Source organism: Microplitis demolitor, chromosome 10 (genome assembly GCF_026212275.2).
Source record: "Microplitis demolitor isolate Queensland-Clemson2020A chromosome 10, iyMicDemo2.1a, whole genome shotgun sequence".
Classification (NCBI taxonomy): domain Eukaryota; kingdom Metazoa; phylum Arthropoda; class Insecta; order Hymenoptera; family Braconidae; genus Microplitis; species Microplitis demolitor.
Genome location: NC_068554.1, coordinates 4,615,589 through 4,640,224, shown reverse-complemented (window position 1 = coordinate 4,640,224; position 24,636 = coordinate 4,615,589). Strand labels below are relative to the sequence as shown.

Below are 24,636 nucleotides of genomic sequence, written 5' to 3'. Positions count from 1 at the left end.
GTATTGATTTATTTTTTTATAAATAAAATCGATTTGTTGTGATAGAATATACCCGAGTTGAAAAATTTGATCTTATTTTAATCTTACTAGACTGTATTTGGGCTAGTGATCTATTTTTAAATTTTTACGAAAATTCTAAGCTGTTTTTGGTTTGAAGACAATAAAAAACAGACTAAATAAAATAATAGGCAGAAAAAGTCAGATTTAGAATAAAAATTATTAAAAACAAGTCTGAAATTAGTCTACATACGGAATAGTACGGGCAAACTCGATTAAATTTCCTATGTTAATTAAATACAAATAAAAAAGTGAAATTGAATAGAAATAACTTAAAATTTTTATTTTATTTAAAACAGATCAAACTTTTCAATTCAAGTACCAACCTATGAATTAATTGATAAGAAAAAAAATTATTTTAGCAACTTTTGTAAAAGAAGCAAGAAGATCCGAAGAGAAGCTTGTAAAATCCGCATACGACTATATGTCGGCTGCTAAAGAAGCATTGAAAACAATACCTAGAGAAATAATTGTTTGTGATCCCCCAAAACACATTAACGGCAAGTTATTATTTAAATGAATCAGTATAGAAAAGTTGAATCGGCATTTCATATGTTCCAATAGGCCAAACATTCGCAGAAATGAACCGCGCAGTCCAAATGACGATGCTACATGAATATATGTTAACATCTGATGGAAGTTGTAGCGGTTCATGCAGCGGCATTAATACACATAAGATCTACCGTGAGTACGAGGATTTTCAAAAAAAAACATGGTACCCAGAGAATCCATGCCAGGGAATGATAAACGAGTGTCGGGACATGAACTATGTTGAGTTTTGTGAAATGGTGATTAAATATTCAATAAATGATATGTTATACTCACAAATTAATTTGATTTAATATATTGTAGCCTGGTAATTTCAAAGAACGTCTGATTTATGTAGATAATTATGATGACCGCACCTATGGCAGCACCCAAAACTGTTGGTTCGGTAAAAAGAGCGCACTTTGGAAGTTAATGATTGGTGCTTATAGGTGTCACCCCTGCTTGTGTCAATGTATAGAAGACAAAGCCGAGTCAAAGGCTACTCGCACAGTGAGTTTCAGACCACAAAGGACGGATGTGAACAAAAATATGTGAGTTAAAAATTTGTATTAAAATGAAATAGTTCATTACTTTAATTTGATTTATTAGGGTACTGACTGGTATACGATTTATCAAAAAAAATCAAGTAATTCATTTGCAAATCGAGCAGGGAAAGCTGATTAAAGATGGACGTATTGAAAACGGTACTACTGAATGGCTACCGATTGACGAATTTAAGTATGATGCAGAAACTGAGGGTGGAGCTTTCGTAAGAGTTGTTAATGATAAAGAAATACCAATGAAGAAAGATATAGATTACGGGTTTATAACCGATAAACGTCGCTACTTTTATCTAGACGATCTCATCGTTGAAGAACCAAATTATGTCATTACAGGTGCGAGGTTGACACTCGCGATGTTTTCTCCTGACGACTTTCAACTGGAAGTCCGGGTAACAAGGTTCAATTTCACAACTGGCTCATTGATTCCGCTGGATCCAAAACGTAAGGTTCAAGGGAATGTTGAGAGTAACGGTGGAAACATATCTTCACAATGGATCTCTGCAGATTTGCTTATGCTGTTTACAACTAAAAAATACGTAGATCGGTATTACAACTTTTAAAAATAAATTTTCATAGCTTATTGTCCTAAGAGGTTAACAAGCGATTGTGAGTAAATGTTGGCAGCTCAAGCCTTCAGCTTATGATGCCAACGCTTGAGTTTTGGAACTTAATCTTGCCGTAGTTCATGAATCTTTTAAATTTTTCCCTTAGAATTGAAATTGTTATTTATTTTATAGAAAATTTGTGGACGTCAAAGAAAAAATGGATCCTGTAAACAGCTACAATAATATACCTGACTCAGAAGATCATTCACGATTGATGCTAACTCATTCGAGTGTTATTGACGATGTCGGACAAAGTACGATCCCGTACTTTGATATTCAGCCGGTGGTTCCAGAGCCTAGAGTCGCGCTGGACGGAATCGGACTTTATCACCGCGGCAACGGTGAATCTGGAGGATTTTTGAGTCTCAAACTTTTCACTCACAACATTTCAAATTATTTGAATCCCGTTATAAAATCGGGCATGTTAACTACTGAAGAAATAAACGACATCAAACTGGATATGGAGTTTTCAGAACTAGAATAAATGTTATTGCATCAATTAACAATTATATTTATTTTAAACCAAAATTACTTGTAATCTTGCATTGGATGTTAACTTTTCTGTCATTAAATTTTCGAATAAAAACTGTTGATACATTTTTTTTTTGTTACTTATTATCATCATTTTAAAATTATATTCAAGGAGCTCTCAAAATACGTGATTTTTTTGTACATTGTCAGTACGAATAGAAAAAATTTTGAGATAAAAAGAAAATTTCTTGATTTTATTAATGATCTCATTATAGATCAGAAGCGGACATATCTTTGTGTACAGAAAAATAAATTTTATTTTGGAAAATTACAACTCGGTATAATATGGCTGTGAAATTTTGTCTCGGAAAACTATTGTTTAGAAAAAAAAATTGATTACCAAAATATATGAATTTTTCATGAATTTAATGATGTTGAGAAAGAACAAAAACATTTTTCAAGTCAAACCGGAAGTCTGTTTGTTTAGTTTACGATAAAAGTAGACCCGAAGTAAACACATTTATTAGTTCAATGCATTTATTTGGTTATTAAATTAAATTTATATATTATATTTCATTAAAATTTTATTTAAAGTTCCAAGAATGAAATATTAATTTGAATGTCCATCAGTTATTCATAACTTTAATTCTGAAAATATCGTGACAAAATTAAAAACACGGTACCAATGGAAAATAAAAAAAAAATTAATTCGTATATTAGACAAAAGAAAATAAATAAAAAATAGGTCAAGCTGAAAAACTTTTGATCCTCTTATCATAAATAATAATAATAATAATAATAATAAATAAATAAATAATAATGCTATAAGTATTTCAATAGCATCAAAGAGTTATTACATTCCTCAATTCTGTATTATAATATAAAAGTTTAAATAATAAAAATAAAAATAAATAACGTGAAAAAAGTATATAAATATTGAGAATGTAAGTGGGTCTTTGGTGATAAGAATGCATGCGTATGATACACGTTATGCTCACACAATAGATTCTATCATAGAGATTTCATTCTGGAACTCAACCAACTCGACATCTTATACTTACTTTTTTTTATTGTATATATATATATATATATATATATTTGCAGTCAAGTAAGAGCACTGCCAATAACGTTTGGTTTTTCTTATTTCGCACTGGAAGTAGAAGTAGTAAAAAAAATGTCCCAATGTCTTCCGCAATGGTGCGGTAACGATAGTGACTTGACAGGGTGAGCGTTCGATTTGATATCGAGTTTGTGTGGGAGGGATGAATTACAGGGTGAGGTAAAGGAGAAGTCAAAAAATAACCTGATAATAAAATAAAAAAGTGTAATGTTCACTCTGTCGAAGAGCAAGTAGATGGGAGAGTTTAAATAAATTGTAGGGGAAAGATGGGTTACGTTTGACTGTTACGATGCTTTTACTACTTTTGGGTCAGAACTGTCATGGTAAAAAATTAATGGCGATTTTTTCACAGTCGAGTGAGTTATTATTTATTTGTCATTTTTATTTCTTTTACTGAAATTACTGAGATTAAATTTTTTAGGTTGCATAGAATATTTAGGAAGTGGTATAATTATTTTGAAAGCAATAGCGGGTTTCAAATAAATAATTTTTAATGATAATTGTGAGTGGATTAAAATGGGAATTATTGATAATTTAAAATAGTAATTGTATTTGTAGTATGTTATTAAATTAAAAATTTATACTCCTATCTAGTAATAAAAATTACATATATATAGTGGAAGGGCGGGTAAAACGGACTACTCCGAAAATTCGTTACAATTTTTTTTTTACAAAATCGTTATTAATCGTCATTTACGACTATTACATTTTTTACAATTCTGATTGTCACACAACTTTTTTATAAATGTTAGTGGGCTCAATATATTGTTGGCTGAAAAAATACATATGTGATCTTTTTCGCAATATTAAAATTTTGCAGAAGTTATTTGTGTTAAATAATTTTTTTTGACATCATTATTTAGTAAGAGTATTGCAAATCTCTTTTTTTACTTAGATTAGACATAAATAATTTTATTGTAGTCATTTTTTGGGAGAGGTGGTCATTTTGCCCGCCCGGGAAAAGTATTTTTTTTATGTTATCCACACGGAGAAATTGTTCACGTTTAAAATGATATGGTGTTATAGTAAAGCCGGACCATGTCAGCCACCTGACGAAAATTGACTTGAACACATGCAGAAAGTACTGTGTCTATAGTTAAATTTACAATGATTACAGTAATTTATGATGTAATCGTTGTAAATTTTAATATGGCCGTAGTAATTTTTGCATGAGTTTTTTCCAATTTCCGTCAGGTGGCTGACATGGTCTGGCTTTACTATGACACCATAGCATTCCAAGCGAGAATAATATCCCCGTGTAAAAATTAAAAAATTCACTTATACAAAGTCACACAATCATGGTCAGGTACAACAACAATTGAAAAAAAAAAACTCGGTCTGTCAGTTGACCTTGCGGGCCAGCCCCAAAACTTTCCGCCGTTTTCGAGCTCATTGAGCTCGAAAAGTTATTTTGGATACATTTTCGAGCTTGAAAATATTTTTGTATACCTTTGTTTTCGAAAAAAAAAAACGTTTTTTACCATTTTTTCTTGAACGAATAAACCAATTGAGATATTTAAGGTGGCAATCGACGCATTATATTGAGTTCTACAACTGATCAGATTTTGAAATTGATTTATCCAGTTGTTTTTGAAAAATTTCCAAAATACTAAAAAAAAAAATTTTTTTTAATTCTTTCAACAACAGTTTCTCTTAAAATAATGAACCGATTTTCATGGTTGAGGTGGCATTCGACGCGGCTCATGAAGTTTCAGAGTCCAGTTGATTTTGGAATCAATCCATCAAGAACATGAAAAGTTATAAAAAAAAACATTTTTAAAAAAAGTTTATTTTTGGAATATCTCTGAACGAAGCCTACCGATCAAGCTCTATTTTTTCAGCTTTTAGATATTAACAAGCCTCGTCGAATTACACCTCGACGATCAAAATCGGTTCATCCGTTCAAAAGTTATAGATATTTACACACATACACTCGGACATCTCTTAGAAATTCGATTTTCGAAAATCGGACCAAAACCAATAACTTCCCGAATTTTTGAAAATTTTCAATTTTCTTAGCGGGAAGTTAAAAAATAAATATACGAAGTTCGCCGTCGTTATTAATTCCAATAACCTCAGGTTTTTCTATTTTGGATATAAAATTAGGTTAGAATTATTCAGAACGATTACTTATTAGTTAAATCTGACAGTAACTATTAATTAATTGCATAATAATTTTTTTTTTAAACAAAACTTAATGAGTCGTTGGCATAAATAAATAGTAGCATACAGAAAGTGATATAGTTACACGTTTAGCTTAACTCTAAGAACGCGAGAAGACATACGGGGATTTATAATGAAGAAACTTTAAAATTAATCGGCGCTCAAAGTTAACGTCTCATCAGTTTATAAGCTTTTGCATCAATTTAAGACTTTATTACACTCCGTCAGACGCGATTTTAGTTCCCCCTCATCTTTATGTACATGTAAATGTACATATATATAAATATAAATACCGAGATAGAAAAAAGTATATTTCAAGTCGGAAATGGAGACTAAACCGACTTATTGCGGTTCGAATTAATTTTACTTGAATAAAAAAATAATTAAATTCATTCATACATACATAATAATAATAATAAATTATTAATTAATAAATAAATATGTATTAAAGAACAAACATTAATGAAATAAAAATAAAACTAAATGATTTAAAAATTATTCCGTCGTCGTATTAAAATTTATTCCGTTGGAACAGTGCCACAGTAATTGCGGGAATATACGAGCTTGTAAATAAAGAAAATAACAAAAAAGATAAAATGAAGGCAAAAAAAAAAAATAAAAAAAGTAAAGTAAATCCAAGTGGAGAAAGCAGCAGGAAGAATTGCCAAGGGTAATGTTGGTATTTTATTTTATTTCGGCAGACCTTTTTGTGTCTCCTGTTTTGGTCTGCGTACACTTTAGTTCGGTTAGATGATGATTTATTCATCCATTGACGCAATATAGCTCTACATTGCGAAGGCAGTACTAGAAAATAGCGCGTAAGAAAATTTAAAAGGCCTCGAAGGCCTTAGGGAGTTAAGTCGCGATTCCTGAATTCGCAATGCACAACTCGTTAATGTTATATACTTGGGGTGTGCTCTTGAGACAACTGGAAACACGATCAAGTATTCATGGACACGAGGCTTCCCATCAGATGAAACGAAAGTTGATTGTGCTTCTAATAAATTATTTCTATCATCCATTCATTATTCATTCTCTCACCACTTTAAGGCACTTATTAGTTTATATTAAAAAGAAGATCTATTTCCAAATTTTAGTGATACTTAAAATATTAATTTATACTGCTAATAGAATAACACAAAAATTTTTTCCTACCAGTTGTCTGTAAGATGTCACATAAATTAATTTAAAGAAATTATACTATAGCTTAAAATTTAAAAACTTTATCTGATATTTCTATTATGTCTTAAATTTTTTTTTTATTTTTTCGTAATACCAGCATCGAAAGTTCAAGTTTCAGAGTCTGTACAGCCAATCGAAATAAGCTAATTTCAGTCCAGTGTCGTGAAGCAATGTATTAGCATACGCTTAAATTGCGAATGACTTTAGTCAGCGGGTAGAAACAAATTTGTTTCGTTCCTTAAGAAGAAATAAACAATGTCTCTGCCCACTGAAATCCAGTTTTACATTTAATTGTAGCTCTGATACTTGTCATGGCAGTCATAATTTGCAGTTCACGATTTACGCCTGCGCTGAAAGTTAATTACACCATTGGTCGTGACTTAACTTGTTTCTAGCAGGCTGCTGGCACTAAAACTTGAAGTTTCCATGGAAGTAACCATTAAAAATCTCGGGTGTGTCAGAGAATGAACAAGGTTTTAGACTGCTTCTACGGACCCTCGGTCTCGGGCAGCCAACTTCATTCTAGTCTAAAATCGTCTTGTTTCATCCCTCGGCACACAATGTACTATTTTTTATTACCCGGGTTTTCTAGGTATGCATTGTTTAGTTTTAATAGCTTTTAAAATTTCATGTGACATTTTGAACTAGATGAGAGTGATTTTAAAAATTTTTATATTTATTCTTCAAAAATCTCTGTAAGGAGAAATAATTTTTATCTCGCGCCATCTAACGACAGTCTTATAAACCCGGAAATTTTGTTAATTATAAAAATAATAATAAACTCTAATTATCAGAGTAATATATATTTAATGTAGTTTTTGTAGCTTTTTACCAATCTCGTATATAAACAATCCCATGTGGTTATATGATCTTTAACTAGCAGAGATTCTTTGAACCTTTGAAAATGGTGAGTGCATATGTGTGTTACTGTGTGTATATAGTATATAGAATAGTAGCCAGCAGAGTTATATGTGAAGCCAAGCGAAATAAAGCAGCCTTTGCGGTGATGTACAACTTGTGCAGCGGAACAGAAATCGCAAGTACATATATCTTGCTTGGCTTCCCGTCCAACGTTATAAATCCTTCTCACTTTCGTCCAATATTTCTCATCCTCGGCCTTTTTCTATTCTGCTGGTACACCACGGGAGGTTGTCTATATCTAACATTTACGACGATTCCATCCCCTTTGAAGAATGATCACACAAAAAAATCAAGAAAATCTTTCAAAAAATCACCAATAGTTTCTTAGTTCGTTTTGTATAGTAAACATTTTTAACTCAATGCTGTAATTAAATAAACAGTTTATTGATCCTCGGAGCCTTTAATGTTATGTGAATTGAATTTGAATTTAAAGTATTCGTAAGTTTCGTGCCCTTGTTTGCTTCCAGACCTTCAAAAAAATTTATTAAAAACGTCCAACTACAGAATTCACTTTTGTAGTAAGTTTTTTCCGGTTAAAAATAAAATTTTTAAATAACACAGGTCCACAAAAAAAAGTGGTGTGTGCTGGGTGTCAGGCTATGATTATTTGTCGTATTTTTTCCCACTGAACATGAATCTGAAGTCCAAATTTGGGGTCAAACTGCAAATATTCAAGAAAAACCCAAAAAATGGATAAAAATCACGATATAGTAGTTTTTTTCTGTATGATGATAATGTTCTCATAGATTTCGTAATTTTCTGAGCCTTCTATCTTCAAATCAATAATAATCATTATTATTATTTTAATTAAAATAATGTATTAATAAATATGCAGATCGAATTTTTAACCTCATTATCCTCTGAGTTTACACTTGAGTTAATATCTAAACCTAATCTCTTGATCATCTGAGCTTGTAATCTCAGTGTTCTGCGGCCGTTGATACCCGGAGTAGAACAGAGCCCGACTTGGTGAAATATGGATGCTGGGCAATTAACCATAGTCCGTCATTGACACAGCTCCGGACTAGTTAGAGCACACTATACCTCATATAGTAACTCTAGGTTCCATACTCGGACAGAGGAAAGTGGAGAAAGGGATTTACGGAGATGGGTAAGGTTAGCAAACTACGGAAGAGGTCAAAGAGAGAGACGCGGCTATTGTTGCGTTGCCAGTTCCTGGGTCATCCATAACTCGAGCCAATACCAGAGCACTGTCTTTCTCATAATTTATTGACAACTATTTCAATTTATTGTCCAACAGGCCTACACTTCATCTAGGCCCACTCATCGTCAATTAATAACATCTTGATTATTTTTAAATCACCAACAATTATTTTGCTTCAATTAAACGCTAATTCACTAATTTACTCACTAAATAATCGAGTCAAGTCAAGGATTAACAGAACACTGGTAAATTAAAGTTAATAACTTAAATTATTATGAGTATGGAAATATAATTTACTCAAGTAATTACACCTTTTTTAACCAGCAAATTAGCCTCTTATGCCCGGATTAAGAGAACTGGGTTAGCTTATAGAGCACGGGTTCGTACACGTGTGCTGACCACGTGTAAATGCAGTATATAGCTCTGGAGAGATAAAGGGACAGGATAAGGCTATACAATGCGTTGAAGGACAATAGAGATGCTTTAATACAATGCTACTTGGATTTTGGCCACATTCACATTGATCTTCATCAACCATCTCTACTAACCCCTTTCTTTTGTTTGGATTCACATTCGGGACTCTGTAGCTCTAATTTCATTCTCTGTAGTATTTTTAAAGTACGACAGTCTATTTGTGACTAGAAAAAATTATCTGATCGAAATACAGGGGAATTCGAGACAAAGCGAAACGCCATTTTCGAGACACAAAAAAAATCGTTTTTGTTTAAAAATACTTATTTATGGTTTGTGAAAATGGATGGAGCAAATTTTTGGCTCAGACAATGCGGCCAATGTCTAATTTGAATAGAGGATCACTTTTCAATAGGAAAAAAATTACCAGAGTGAATTATGATTGTTTATTTATTTAATCCCCTCGTGAAAATCATTCCGAAGTGGAGTTCACTTAGCTAAAAAAGTGAACTCCCAATTTACTCTGTATGCACAGTGATTTTTAACTTCCCGCTAAGAAAACTGAAAATTTTCGAAAATTCGGGAAGTTATTGGTTTCGATCCAATTTCCGAAAATCGAATTTCTATTAAATCTTGATGTTATGAGGTTCTAGGAAGCTATTCTGACTAATTTCAAGATTCTGTCCGAGTGTATGTACATACTTACATACTTGGAGCAAATTGAGGTGCCTTGTCAGGGGAAATGTATCCACGCGATAGTACGCACCTTAAAACACATGAGAAAAAAATTTTTTTATTTGATGACAGCAAAAATTCAGCTCGAAGAGCTCGAAAACAGCGAGAAGTTTTGGGGCCGCAGGGTTAATCGATAGACAGATTTTTTTTAAACTCCGTAACTGCGAGTGACGGAAATAATTCAAATTGAAATAAAGTCTGCAATAACTCCGAATTGACTCCCAATTTTTCTCAGTGTAATAATGAAATAAATACCACTAATGGGAACCTTGACAAAAAAAAGTTAATTAAAAATTTTGACCCTTTCCAATTAAACCCAGCGTCACGTATCAAGATATTGTGGTGCTTCTGTTCTCAGCTTAATACTTGAGAAACACAATATATACAAAAAGCCACTGTCTCGACCGCAGCCTCGACAACGCCAGTATTTTACGACTTTACAGGAGTTGAAAGAGAAAACACTCTATATAACCTTGCAGCTACCCAATACCCAGCACCCTCTTTCCAGCAACCAGTCTCCAGTTTCCACTACACCAGCCAGCAGTTTGCGGTTGTTTGGACGAGCTGCAGATTGCGCTAATATTCCCCGTCCTACAATACGCCAGCTATCGCTCCCAAGCTTAAGGTTTAAGGCTTGACCACTTTGCCCAGATTTCACCGCATTAAATCCCTAAAATAGTAACTTTACCATCGGCTATAGAGCATATTACTTTTTACTCTATACTCTATACTCAACTCCAACAATAGTCATAAACTCCTTTATTAGTCAGGGTTTCGTTATTCCACTGTTTCCACTCTGGCACTCACTTTCTGTCTATGAAGCCCCTAAAAAAGTTTCCGACCCTACATCTGCCTGCCAGCTAGATGTCTAATGAAAACTGTTGCCTGTAGTTAGGAACCTGGTCCTTGTAAACAACAAAGATGACCTCAGGATAAAATCACAACCCAACTACTTATTACGTTTGCTCTGGGGACAAAGATGGCTGCTTCAATTCTCCTTTGGCCATTAAAAAAATATAAACAAAGGAAAATGGAAAACATTGAAAGTGTCACGTGTCTTTAAAGACGAACTTTCTTTTTTATTATTATTTTCCTTTGACTACACTGTAAAATCTTACGAATTGTAATTCTACACCGTAAAATTTTATTTGGATCAGTTTGCAAGGAAATTCAACACGGGATGGTTAATTATAGATAATTACATTAAATAAGTATTTTAAATTTAAATTTAAAATAATTATTTAATTATGTTGGATAATTAGAAGTCGGGATGAGGAATTGGAAAGAGAGAATAGAGGAAAGGGTAAAAGGTAAAGGTAGAAAACAATTGTTGAAGCAGAATGTGATCATGGATGTTAAATTGTTATCAGAGAAATGAGGTTACGGTTAGAAGGAAAGTAATGGAAACTCTGAGGACTGTAGTCTGAATGTAGATGTGGATGTGAATTCTGGATTGTGAATTGTAGATCGTTGTTCAAAGTTTGTTTAAACTGTGACCGCTGTGCGTGGTAGATTTGTCCTAGTCCCATTCCTGGTTCTATTCCGTTACCGCTAGCACTCGTTGACGGAGTGTTTGATTTGGCTGTGGAGAGTCCAGAGGAATGTGTCGAAGAGGAGCATGAGGATTTAACAGAGATGATGTACTGGCGTAATAGGAATCAGTGGTTGGTAGTGGTGTTGATAGCTCGGTTTGCGTGATGCTACGGGCTCTTGTCTAGGAAACGACAAAGTCCTCAGTTGCGGAAACAACTCAAACGCCGCTTGGGCGAGCTCGAGTACAATGATTGAACTGCCTAGAGCCATTCGTGAAAGTTGTCATTTTGAAACTGTAATTTCCGGGAAAGTCCACTGAACAAGATATATATGATTAATGCGAATCAAGAATGTTTTCTTTGGATATATAAGTATACTGGGCGTCTTCTTGGATTTTCATATATTTTTTTCTTTATGGGCTGAATTTAAAATCGTTCGTAGTCTAGTTAAATATGAATAGGTATTCATTTCTTGTAAAAAGTGTTGTGATTTTTAAATAATTAATTATAAAATATAATCAAAAATTTTCTGGACTGAATAACTCAATACAGTTGAAATTGGATGATAATTTAAATTTTTATAATTTTATGAATATTTTAATCACCTGAGATTAATTTTAAAAAATAATGAGAGGCGGAAGAAGCGATCAAAGTGATGTATCTAAAATTTTAGTGGAAAAATTTGTTTTTTAAAATGATACTGAAATTAGCTGTCGTCTAATAATTTTTGAATTTTTTTCAAAATATATATATTTTTTTTTAATTAAATTGTTGAGAAAAAAAATTGAGAATTGTTAATTGTCCGCTAACTTCAGCATTATTTTTTAAAATGACCCTAAACTGTAAAAAATTATTTTCCCTTAGTCAAACTTTGCTGCGTAGGCTTCTGCACAGAAAAAAAAATCCTCGACAAAATATTCTCGATTCAAGAAAACTTTTTTGAAAACCTAAATTTTATCGAATAAAGTAGAAATCTCTTCTTATGAAGACGAATTTTCTTTAACCAAGATGAATTCTCTTGGTTCAAAAAAATCTTGACTGTCCCCGCAAAAATTTGTCTTCCAAAATATTTTCTTGACTAATTTTCTTAAATTAGACAACACTTAAAAAGAAATTACTTAGGGCTCACAATAAAATTTAAGTTTGAAAAAAAAAATAAAAAATGACTCTAGGTAAATTAGTGTGATCCAAAATCGTCCAATCAACTGTTTATATTGAAACTTGAACAATCATCAATGGTCTCTTGTATTGACATATCGACTCAAACCAATTGGATAATTGCACTCACACGGTCTTTCGATTTTATCAAGCGTATTCGTTGCTACGGTTACCACAGTCAACAAGGGTTTATTGACTTGCTCACGTTCCTTCAATTTAACTCTTGATAAACAACTGTACAACTATATACTATACTCAATATATACAGAAAGCTCTGGGTAGTGTAGTAAAGCAAGTAAGCAAGCAAGCATTTACTAACATTGAACGATGAGCGTGTTGGCAAGATCAAGAACAGACTCCAGTCAAGTGGAAACCTATCAAACAAAACGCAGCGATGTCGTTGGTACCGCGACTATTCCGCTTGGATACAAATTACGTCAACAGATTGTTGGTGCAAAGTATCCCGAACTCAAGACAAACCAGCTTCGCTTGCAAGGAGGCAGTCGAAATAACGCTATAACACGACCTCAACATCCCCAATTAGGTGATAGGATACTTAATACTCAAGTATACGATTCAGTGATACCCACAGATCGAAGATTTTATTCAAATGCGCTTTTGTGTGACGACAAAAAGCTCGAGTATTCACGGAATTCATTGACGTTGAAGGAGAGAACTGATAAAACTATTAGAAGAAATCAAATACGTGATTGCATTCAAAAAAGTAAGTTTTTAGTTTTCTCTAGTAATTGTTCAGGGGGACCACGAGTGTGAAATTTTGAAAAAATTACTTTTTCTGCATATTTTGGTAGTGTATACCTTTAAAAATGGCATACTAAAATTTCAAGTAGTTTATGAGTTACAGCCATCTGAAGAGCAGCCGCTTATCGGTTCTTGAAAATACAATTTTTAAAATTGCTACTGTTATAACTCGAAGACAAATCATCCGATCGACTTTTCAAATTGCAGCTTCTTTCATATATGTTTGTATGTACCATGAACCTCCAGTTTTCTGATCGAATCAAAAATATAATTTTGGCAAGCCAGAAAGTATCAAATTTTCGCGCAAACTTGAAATTTTTGTTAAAAACTCCACCATTTTGTTCAATTTCAATTTTTCTCTTAGCCCGAGGGTCATGGTACGGAAAATACTTTCTAGTTTAATAAACTTTTTTTTTTTTGAGCGTTGAGAAATTGTGAATAACTCGCTGAATTTTTAATTGTTTGGTTCAAAAATTAAATAGTGTCTTCATTATATGTCCAAAAAAATATCCTTAAAACATTAAAACATTCCATGCAGTAGTTTGCTTTTAAAACATTCCCAAAAATCATGTTTTCAGGCGATCACACCAGTGGTCTCCCTTAAGATGAAATTAAGTATGAAAATTTTTTTTTAAGAATATTGATGTTTCAAAATTAGTCATCATTGTTGGTCTTAAAATTGAAACGAAAAACATTTTTTAAATTTATTTTTTTCTGATTATGTTAAATTATTTTTAACCCTTAATTAATTATACATAAAAAATTCTACATATCTTAAAAACGTGATTTTAATAATAAAGTTAAATGTCAGCTTTGAAATATTTTTTATTCGAATAATTTAAAAAAATTTCTATCACTGATAAATGTTACCATGGTTCATTTTGACTGTTATTACATTACCTCGATTATTTACAATGCACTCTATCATATACAGGACTTAAATTACCTGTATGATATTAATTATCAGTATAATATAGACGCCTAATAATTTCTAAAATTTAATCAAAGCTTCACCCTGTATATTAGATTACATTGACTGACCTGTAACCCTCAATCTCTAACCTCTATTGTTATATTGTTCCCGTGACAAGATACATCAGCAAACGAGGAAGACATCAATATTCGCCGTGCAAAGCTTCGCAACATGATTTCATCAGAGGAAGCCTTATTGTCAAGAGAGCTCGTCAATCTAGATCACAAACGCAAAGACACTCGAGCTGAAGAAGCTGCCAAGCAGGATGAGTTACATCGTATGCGAGAAGAAGAAGAGCGGCGCCATCTAGTAACGTCAAAACGACAGCAACAGTACTTTGAAAACAGCCCGGAGGCTCGGGACAAAATGTCGCGGGAAATAGCTCGCGGGGTAAAATTCGCGAACTTGGCTCAGATATTGGAAAAAAATTCACGGCATCGTGAAGAGAAACAATTGGATCAACTGTGGCACGAAATAATGTCTAAGGAAGCGGCAGCACAGAAACAACACGAAAATAATTTATTAGCGAAACGCAGAGCGCGGGAAAAAGAAACAGGTTCCATTTTGTCGCAACAGATGGCCGCACGATCATCAACTGAAGAAGAATTGCGTCGCCAACGCGAAGAAGAGCGTCAGGAATTAGAGAATCTGTGGGCGCAAGTGAGGGAAGAAGAGGTACGTAATTTAGAAGCTGAAAAACTTAAACGAGAGAAATTTAAACGAGATCTTGAGGAACAATTGACGGAAGCGCGAAAGCAGTTTGCTGATAAAATGAAACAGGAGGCAGCAGTGGCGGAAAAATTGAAATTTATTAGTGAAGCAGAAATAAATGAAGAAAAAAAACGTATTTCTGATTCGAAAATTAAATTACAGAAAGAAATAAGTTCCTATATGAAGTATTTGGAAGAACTGAAGGCTGAACAGGCGAAAAGAAAAGAAGAAGTTGAAGCGATAATCGAACAATCAGCGAGGGATATTGAGGCGAGGCGTGATTTAGCACGTAAACAGTATCAAGAACATCAGGCGAGATTGAGACATGAAATTATTAGAGCTAGAGATGATCAGCTCAAGGCCAAACGTGATTTGGAAGCTAAACAACGGAGAAAAGTTAAAGAAGAGCGGGAGGTCTGTCGTAAAGATGCTCAACTTGCGGCGGCTGCTTCCGTCGAAGACGTTTATAAGAAAAAGGAAATGGCACGACGGTACCGACAGGAACTGCAAGCTCAGCTTGAACTACAGGAGATTAATAAACGCCGCGATGCTATAGAGGATATGGAAAAATATCAACGAGCTTTAAAAGAACAGGATGAGTATGAGAAGTTTAAGGACGAGGTTGTAAAGAAGCCTGATTTTATTCCAATTGATGCTTTCAAGTTTATGATGAAGGAATGCGCTGCTAGACAAGATAGTAAACAGAAAAATTTTTAGCAAGTTGTTTAATAAAATTTATTGATAATTTTTTATTTCTTTTTATACTTTTCTGGTAAATTCGAAAAATTTCGTAGGTGCGAATAAAATTTTTTTTTTCCTACACTATAAAAAGCCGGGGTAAGTTCAGGTGGTGTAGGTATTAAAATTTTCAGTGCTAAATTTCAACACTGAAAGCGATGTTACAATAACACCACTGCTGGTGTTAATATTCTTTACCGGTATTTGAAAAATTTCCCGGTGTTAAAATATTTTTTGGTGTTAAATATATTTAACTTTGTGAATATTTTTACTTACTCTATCACTATAGATATAAAGTGTTTTTATTAATTAATTGAATTATTGGTGACAGAAATTATGGGCGTAATTGTGTAATTTTAAAATAAATTACGTACAACATAAATAATTACTTAAATAAGTACATAGCAAAATTTTAATTTTCTCCAGATAATATTCATTAAATTTTTATATTTTATTATATCTAATGCATTTTTTTTTAAATTTCTATGCGTGGAATTTTTTTTACACTGATTTAATACAGCCTACACCGGTGTAATCTCATTTTAACACTGCGTGGTATTAAATTGAGTCAATTTTTAACACCGCTCTTTTTACAGTCTATGAAATAAAGTAACAGCACTTTTTTAAATAAATAATTGAATTGTGACGTTTACTTGACATTTGAAATGTATAATATCTGATTTTTTATATAAAAAAATTAAAAAAAAAAAATATGAATTGGGACTGTAGTGATGCGTATTTTAAATAGTGGACAATTCATTAACTATAATTTTTTTTGTTACGTTTAATTCAAAGGAAATTTTTAAAAAATAATTTCTAACATCTGGAATACTTTTTTTTTAACAAATCCTGTCAGCATTTTTTATCATAATTTTATAATTAAGTTTCAAGCAGGTGAATGACTTTTGATCTTTTGACACTAGAAATTTGTAATGAAAACAAAAAGGCAGTTATGCGTGTTATTGAGTGCCTTAACCATTTTATAAACTCGCGCGGTTGTCAAATATTTAAAAGTCAATTAAGTAAATTGAGTAAAAAAAATTTTTCGATACTTGACATTTTATTTATTTATTTTTTTTCGTTTTTGCAAACAAGCTGTCATATTTTTTCAACATTAATTAAATTACAGTAGTATGCTTGTGACATCGGAATACGACTGACCTGTTGAGATAAAAAATTAAAAACTCGTTATTATTTTATGCAAATTATTTAAAAAAAAAAAAATTCCATAATTTCGTATCTTTATTTAAATGAAAACTTGGATTCGTATCCACCTGGCCAGATTAGTTGTCATTCAACAATGAATTACATCTCTCGCAAATGGTAGGAGAGCTGTTTCATATTCTCGGCCTCATTTACTACTCAGCAAATAGCTTGCGCACTTTTAGATTACTTTCCTAAAAACTGACACGCCAGTTCATTCATGACACTATTCCGCATATTTTCTTCCTGTCACCTTCATATCCATGTTATTTCACTCGCCATTTATTTTTTTGCATAACAAAAAAAAAAGATAAATATTAAAAAAAAAAAAATTTAGTTTTGTTTTTTAATTTAAAAAACTATTTTATGAATTTAACATTAGGGTATACATTTTTTCGCGAATTCATTTCACATGTCCAGAGCTTCCGTGCATAGAAAGTTTAACTAACACAGAAATTGACCCACGTTCGATGTATGAAATTCAATAGCAAAAAAAATTAAAAAATAAAATTGGATCCACATTTTTTTTATTTTTTACCAGAATTAGTAACACTAAAAAATAGTTCATCGTGGAAGTCTAGTTTATTTGCCGAGTGAATAAAAAAAAAGTTACAGAGGAATAAAAAAAAAAAATGTAAATATAACGACTACCTAATCCTTTATAATTTTTTTGTTTACATTTTTTCTCCGTCTGTCATAACCGAGTGAGTAATATATTTTTTGCTGGTGCATGGCACAGTGACTTTCTGACTTTGTGCAAGCGTATGCTTTGTACTACAACGAGCGCTCTGTCCTATTTTACCCAGGACATTTCCAGTGAGCCACTAAGGCGCAGTCAACCCTTAACACGCTTTTCCGGCATAGTTTATTTTAATATTTCAACGGAGCGAGAACAAAGTTGAGAGAAAACACAAAACGTTGAGTTGGCCTGAGAAATACCTGAGGGAACGTCGTAACTCTGCAGCACTCTTTCACTCTTATTCCCTTTCTGACCAACTTTTGTGGACGGGAGGAGGACCCAGAGGTTTCTGTGTCCCTGATGACAGATTTAGAGTCGAGTAAATTTGACGGCTGCCTTAACTGCTCGCGAGTTGACTAAAGACTCTAGGAAACTTTTCGACGCAAGTCAAATTAAGACAAATATGAGAAACACTATTTTATTTTATTTATTATGTTATACTTTCATTTACTACCTTGTGCTTTTTCACAGTTCTCCAGTTGGATTTTTAAATTTAAATTAATGATATTGTACATTTCTCTCACGGATTTTTTTAAATTTTTTAGAAAGATAAAGAAAAATATCTGAATTCAAAATTTGGTTCAAGTTGTCAGTAAATTTTTTTTTTTTTCAAATTCTCAAGGAAAAAATTAAAAAAAAAAGCGGTAATAAAATGGAATTCGTTTAACACTGTTATGGTTTTATAATGAGCTTGCACCGGTGCTACTTAGCGGTGTCATTCAATCGGTGTTGAAACGGTGTATGTGTGAAGTAAATTAACCCTGATCGAAGTATCAGGGAATAAGTGCTTAAGAATTATAAAACAGAAAAACAAAAATAATAATTAAATAATTTTCGAGACCATAATTATAATGTGTAAAAAAAAAGGAGATGTATACTATATTTTCGGAGAGACAATTAGTCTCGATAAAATTCATATATTTTATTTTATTCATATTTTTGAATTTGATACATATTGCTTTTGGCCAACTTGGCATTAAAAAATTTTTTTTTATAAAAAATTAAAGAATTTTATTGAAATTACGAAATTATTGGTAATTGAGGTAAAAACAATTTTATTACCTATAAAATAAGCAACGCCATTTTTATCATAACTCGGATGTTTTTTATAAGGTTATAAATAGTTTGAAGATAATAAATTGATCATTGATAATTTCATTTTATTTTTCTCGCTGACTTAGTTTACAAATTTGAAAAAAGGCCAAAAACAGACCGATTCAACTGTCGGCCAAATTTCGGGCTATTTAAGAAGAATAAAAATTTTTCGATGTGTTTTCGGCCAACTTTCGGTCTCTTTCAATAAAATTTTATAATTTCGGCGTGATTTCGGCCAAATAAGGCTTTTTCGGCCAAATATTTTTACCTGGGAAGAGACAAATCGTAAAAATCTGTTTCTCATATTTTTTACAATAACATTATAATGTTATTGTGGACAAATATTCTTTGGATTCCTCCATAAATTGGAAAATCCGTTGTATTATTAATTTTTTCCACATCGCTAATGGTGTTATTGAAGCGTTTTCCAGGTTAAATTTAACACCGGCATAGCATCGATCCACATTTTTAACTTCTCGCTAAGAAAATTGCAAATTTTCAAAAATTCGGAAAGTTATTGGTTTCGTTTCAAGGTTCTAGGAAGTTATCCTGACTAATTTCACGATGATGTCCGAGTGTATGTACGTATGTTAATATCTATTGAACTTTTGAACGGATGAACCGATTTTGATCGTCCAGATGTAATTCGACGAGGCTTGTTAATATCTAAAAGCTGAAAAAAATAGAGCTTGATCGGTAGACTTCGTTCAGAGATATTCCAAAAATAAACTTTTTTCAAAAATGTTTTTTTTGGATAACTTTTTATGTTCTTGATCGACTTTTTTTCGAAAACAAAGGCATACCACAGTATTTTCGAGCTCGAAAATGTGTTTATAACTATGTTTTGAGCTTAAGGAGCTTGAAAACGGCGGGAAGTTTTGGAGCTGGTCCGCAGGGTCAACTGACAGACCGATTTTTTTTTTTTTTTTTTTTTTTTCTGTGCACTAATAAAACAATAGCATTAATATTCCAATTACATAACATAATATGAATTTTTTCCTACGTACTTACGAAGAAATCGGTTTAATTTATCTTAAGCCGGTATCCGGCAACGCCCGTTTCTTAGCATCAACCGCGGCGTCTAAACCCGTTGATCCAGCTTTTTGTTGTCTAGCCATCTCATGTCACAAGAGCACACACCGCGCAATTTAACCAGACACACACATAAGTACACAAACATTTATACAATATAACGAATGTATAACAAAAACAACTCGAGTTAAAATTATTTTAATTTTTTACTAACACACGTCTATTACTTCTTGCGTAGACTGGGTCTAATTGCCTCACCGGCATTGCAGCGGACATATTTCACCGTGAAATAAATAGACAATTCCTTGTATGTTTCAGTCATACAACAGCATCAAAAACTCAAACCTGTTTGTATGTAACGTTAAAGTTTTTAGTGCGACTCGAGAATTTAACTGATGCTTCTTCATCTACGTACTTATCTTACTCATCTAACATATCTTATATAATTCCCTCTCGGTCTTGGATATATAGATATATATGTATGTATGTAATACAGAGCTTAGTTAAGAGGAATGCCAAGATGCGGTTGGAAGCCAAGTTAAACCTTAGTCCTACATTTAGCCCATGAGAAGTTGTCGAGAATGTCTAGCCGGGAATAAGGGATGCAACTTAGCATAATTTCTGACCACCGTTAACGTTAGTTGTGCCCGATAATTCTCGGTTTAAGCTTAAATTCCAAACTAGAGCTGTAGTGCTTTCATTTCTCATGTTCAGCGAACTTTCTTGTGAAATAGTCTTGTAATACTAGAGATCTCAGCTTACATTTATAACTTGTAGCTAAGATTTCGTTGCTAAGTAGATTGTCAGATTTTGATCACCAGCTTCATTTGCACACTGATTTTCTTTAATATTTATTTATTTTATTTCATGAACAGAAGTTTCGCTTAATTAAATGCAAGTGTTAGAACATCAGTGCGAAAATTTAGAAATTTTATTTAGTGGGAAATTTGATTGATCAAATGGGAAGGGAAATATAATTAATTATAGTCATTAATGAAAAAGGGAAGATAGTATTTTCTGGGAAAAATTTTCAAGTTCAATTTTTAACGAGCGAAATTTTAAAAAAAATTTAGAAAATCCAAAAGTGCACTCCTCGAACGTTCATGTTCTAATAAAATATATAAATTATTAATTTTCATTTTTAATTACAAAATTTTTTAATAAACATCTAGCAAGAAAGTCGTCGTTTTTTTTTTTAATTTAATTAATTCTATGACAGTTGGCAATAAAAAAAATTATCTGATGGTAAAGTATAACCTTATGATATCAGCAAAGTTCGATGATAAAAAAAATGGCTGTAGAGTGTGTTTGTTTACATGGTGCCGGTTTTAACAGAAATGATTCATTATAACAAAAACGAGAAGGACTACAGTAGTGATTTTCAAAAAGGACCTTCTTTGCATAATTCTGAAGACAATGAAAAAAAAATAAAGTCATTTTGTCAATCCGTTTACGAGATATCCGTGCCACAGACTTTTTTTGAACTACAGACTAACTGACGTCCACAATATATATTTTTTATTGATCTTTTTTTTATTATAATTCGTATCGGGCAACTTAATGAAAGTATCAGTCTTATTAATTAGTGTTTCCTCTTTAGATTAATGTGCTTTTTATAACGTGTAAGTGTGATATGAAAATAATATATACGGTTTAATGTGAAAAAATCGCGTGACCTTGACAAGTCCATTATAAAGCACAACCTCTCCGCTTCGCGTTCGAGGCGTGCAATGATTTATCAATGAAATTATAAAAATAAATGAAATAATTTTATAAATTTTCAGTCTATAAATTTTTTTTTTCAAATTCAAAAATTTTTCTTTTACTGTTGACTGAAAATTATTCATCAATAATAGAATCGATTTTTTTATTAAGCAAAAAAAAAAAAAAAGAAATAAAAATCCAGCCTAATCGGCATATTTATATCTCCTTCCCCATCATATTTACATTTCCCCATACTCAGCTAAAGATATATACATATATATATGTGTTATAAATTCTCAGGACCCACAAAGTGTATAGTGAATTTTTAAAATATTCATTCGTACGGTACAATCCTTAGGTATTTGCCTCAGTAGCAAAAGCTCTATTCATATAGCAGCAGTACGGGGTGAAGACTGTGCTGAATACGTAAGAAAAATGTCAAAGAAAAACCACTCGAGACGTTCATTATTCACCACGTATTTATTCAGATTGCGGTTTTAAATTTACTTACTATTAATGCATCCACTCTAAAACAGTTATTCAATCCAAACTAAAATCTATATTAACTATTGACAAAATATTAATTTTTTTTTTATTTGCTAATATAATGGAAGGAATCCTTGTATTGAGTGTTGAGCTAAACATTGAATAAAGAGTAAGCCAAACTCAGAGTTAAGTCGATATCTATTACTAAAGCTATTAACTTTAATCCCGACGTCAGAGCTTACCTCATACCGAGTAATAAACGAGATTAATCCTATATACTAGTACTTTAGGATATACATACCTTAAAACTGACATAGATACATATATACATACATACATATATACATATATACATATACTTGTATAAAGTTACTTGTGTATAACACATGATTAATACTCGCGGTGTTCAGTTGTTATTACAGTGCATCAAAAATGTTTGTCGGCTTAACTGAGCTTTAGTTTCAACCAGGCTTTAATTTATTGCCATTATTTTTCAACTTTATATACTTAGTCCTTCGCTTATAATATACGTTTTATTAATTTTTAAATATGAAAGAAGTCAAAAATATGACAGTGAATGGAATGAACACAATATCGATTATTGGTTGAGGGTCCATTTTACCCCGTCATGTATGTCTATGTACTTCATCTACAGACTTCGTTTATTAATGAATTTTGTCATTTTACCTCGAATAATTTGGTTAATTCATGCACTTTTTAATTTAATTTCATTAAATAATGCAGGTTGAAGGCAAAAGAAGTATGAAAAATTTATTCAAAATACAATGCATGGAAAAATATGAAGATAAAAAATTATATAATTTTTATTACATTGCCGACCAAACGTAAAATAGGCCGACGAGTTTAAAAAATTATTCTGCGACTTTACAGCTTTTGCTATTCTTTATTAATTCGTATGGGTTCCCATTGATTTTGAAATAAATTGCTGTAAATTTTTCATGAATTTTTTTGGAAATTCCTATAAATTTTTATAACAGTAACTAAAAATTTTGGAAAGTTAAAAAAAATATTTTTAGTTTTTCATTACCTCGAATTTGATAAAAAAAAAAAAAAAACCCGTAAATTGGATTGAATTCTGAGGTTAAAATTAGTAAGACAGCTTACTACTTCAATTAAACTACTAATTATAAATTATGAATTTAATCAAATAATTTTTGATGAGAGAAAAATTTTATACAAAAAAAAAAATTATAATTTTTTGGTTCGTTTACTTGTAGAAAAAAAAATGGCTTGCATTAAAAAAAAAATAATTAGTTAAAAAAAAAAGTCCGACGTACTTGCGTAGTAGGCGAATGAACTTATTACTTTGCTATTACATAGAGTTTGTACTTTGCTCAGTAAATATAAAATAGGAAGTGAGAGAAAATGGTGAAAGCACGCTGCAAAAAGGTGGTTTACAAGAGAGTTGTGTTGTCAAAAGTACAGAAAGTACTGAGTGAATTTCATTGCATTCATGCTCTTTTACATTTTTTTTTGCTTTAATCTACTTCCTAGTAAAAAATAAAAAAAATTCAATCTCACAAAAAATTTTTACATTCCAAAATAAAATATTTTTTCTCATTCGCTAGATCCATTTGTTTATTTTTATTTAATGGATCGATTTTCATTTGTAATATTTACCAACGGAGGGATTTTTTATTAGTACGCTGACCTAGATTTACAATAGTAGTATAGAATTGAAACGATTTACCGTAAATTTGTCATTTTATATAAAAATTTTTTCTAATATTTGAATCGTTTTTTTTTATTTTTATAGAAAAAAAAAATATTAAAAAATGATACGGTACAACTGGTGCAGTTGACGTTAACGTGGAAAAAGCGTCATGTGTTTTTCCGACACTACTATTCGCGCAGTGATGAGTCCATACATTTAATTTACGCATGAAACGCATTTCAATAATCCTAAATCGTGTTTTCATGAGCTCTGTCTGATATTTTCAATTCAAATGTATAATATACATTTAAATATACGGCTACACGCATGCTATATAAATATACATAGATATTCATTTAATTTATTTATGATGAACAAAAAATATTTTAAACAATTAGGGGTTAACTAAAATGTTATTTATGTATCGGGAAAGGACAGGAAAATTTTTTTTTTTTTTTTTCTAAAAGTACCTACATCATAACTTCACATTAACAATTACTGTTAATAAATTTCCAATTATTGAAATTTACACTATAAAAAATTAGCAGAGTGAACGAGGAGTGAATCTGGAGAGAATGCGGAGTAGATAATTACTTATTTATTTAATACCTTTGGAGTGAAATTTACTCCGAAGAGGGGTAATATAAGGAGGCATAAATGTCTACATATATGTTTACTTATATGACTATATATTTATCTCCATTTATGTCGCATTTATTTATAATGTATCTATTAAGAAAAGGGGGGGGCAAACGTTTATGGGCCCATTATGCCCCCCCTACACTTATATATTTTCCATTTTATGTAAGCATTTATATTTCATCTATGCATACATTTATCTGGAAATTCAGTTGATGTATTTTTTTTTTGACACATATATATTATATATGTGACATATATGTTACAT

At 31.7% G+C, this 24,636-nt stretch overlaps 2 protein-coding genes across 2 annotated transcripts; both read left to right on the top strand.

The window, feature by feature from the left end:
• The first annotated feature begins 638 nt into the window (after nt 1–638).
• LOC103580336 (uncharacterized) lies at nt 639–2,237 on the top strand. Its single transcript, XM_008562055.2, has 4 exons — nt 639–845; nt 910–1,136; nt 1,195–1,692; nt 1,886–2,237. The coding sequence occupies exons 1-4, from the start codon at nt 639–641 to the stop codon at nt 2,235–2,237; spliced, it is 1,284 nt and encodes a 427-aa protein (XP_008560277.2).
• Nucleotides 2,238–12,938: 10,701 nt separating this feature from the next.
• Nucleotides 12,939–15,774, top strand: LOC103580335 (trichohyalin-like). Its single transcript, XM_053742460.1, has 3 exons — nt 12,939–13,335; nt 14,465–15,129; nt 15,220–15,774. Exons 1-3 carry the CDS (start codon nt 12,939–12,941, stop codon nt 15,772–15,774), a joined length of 1,617 nt encoding a protein of 538 aa, XP_053598435.1.
• The last annotated feature ends 8,862 nt before the right edge of the window (nt 15,775–24,636 follow it).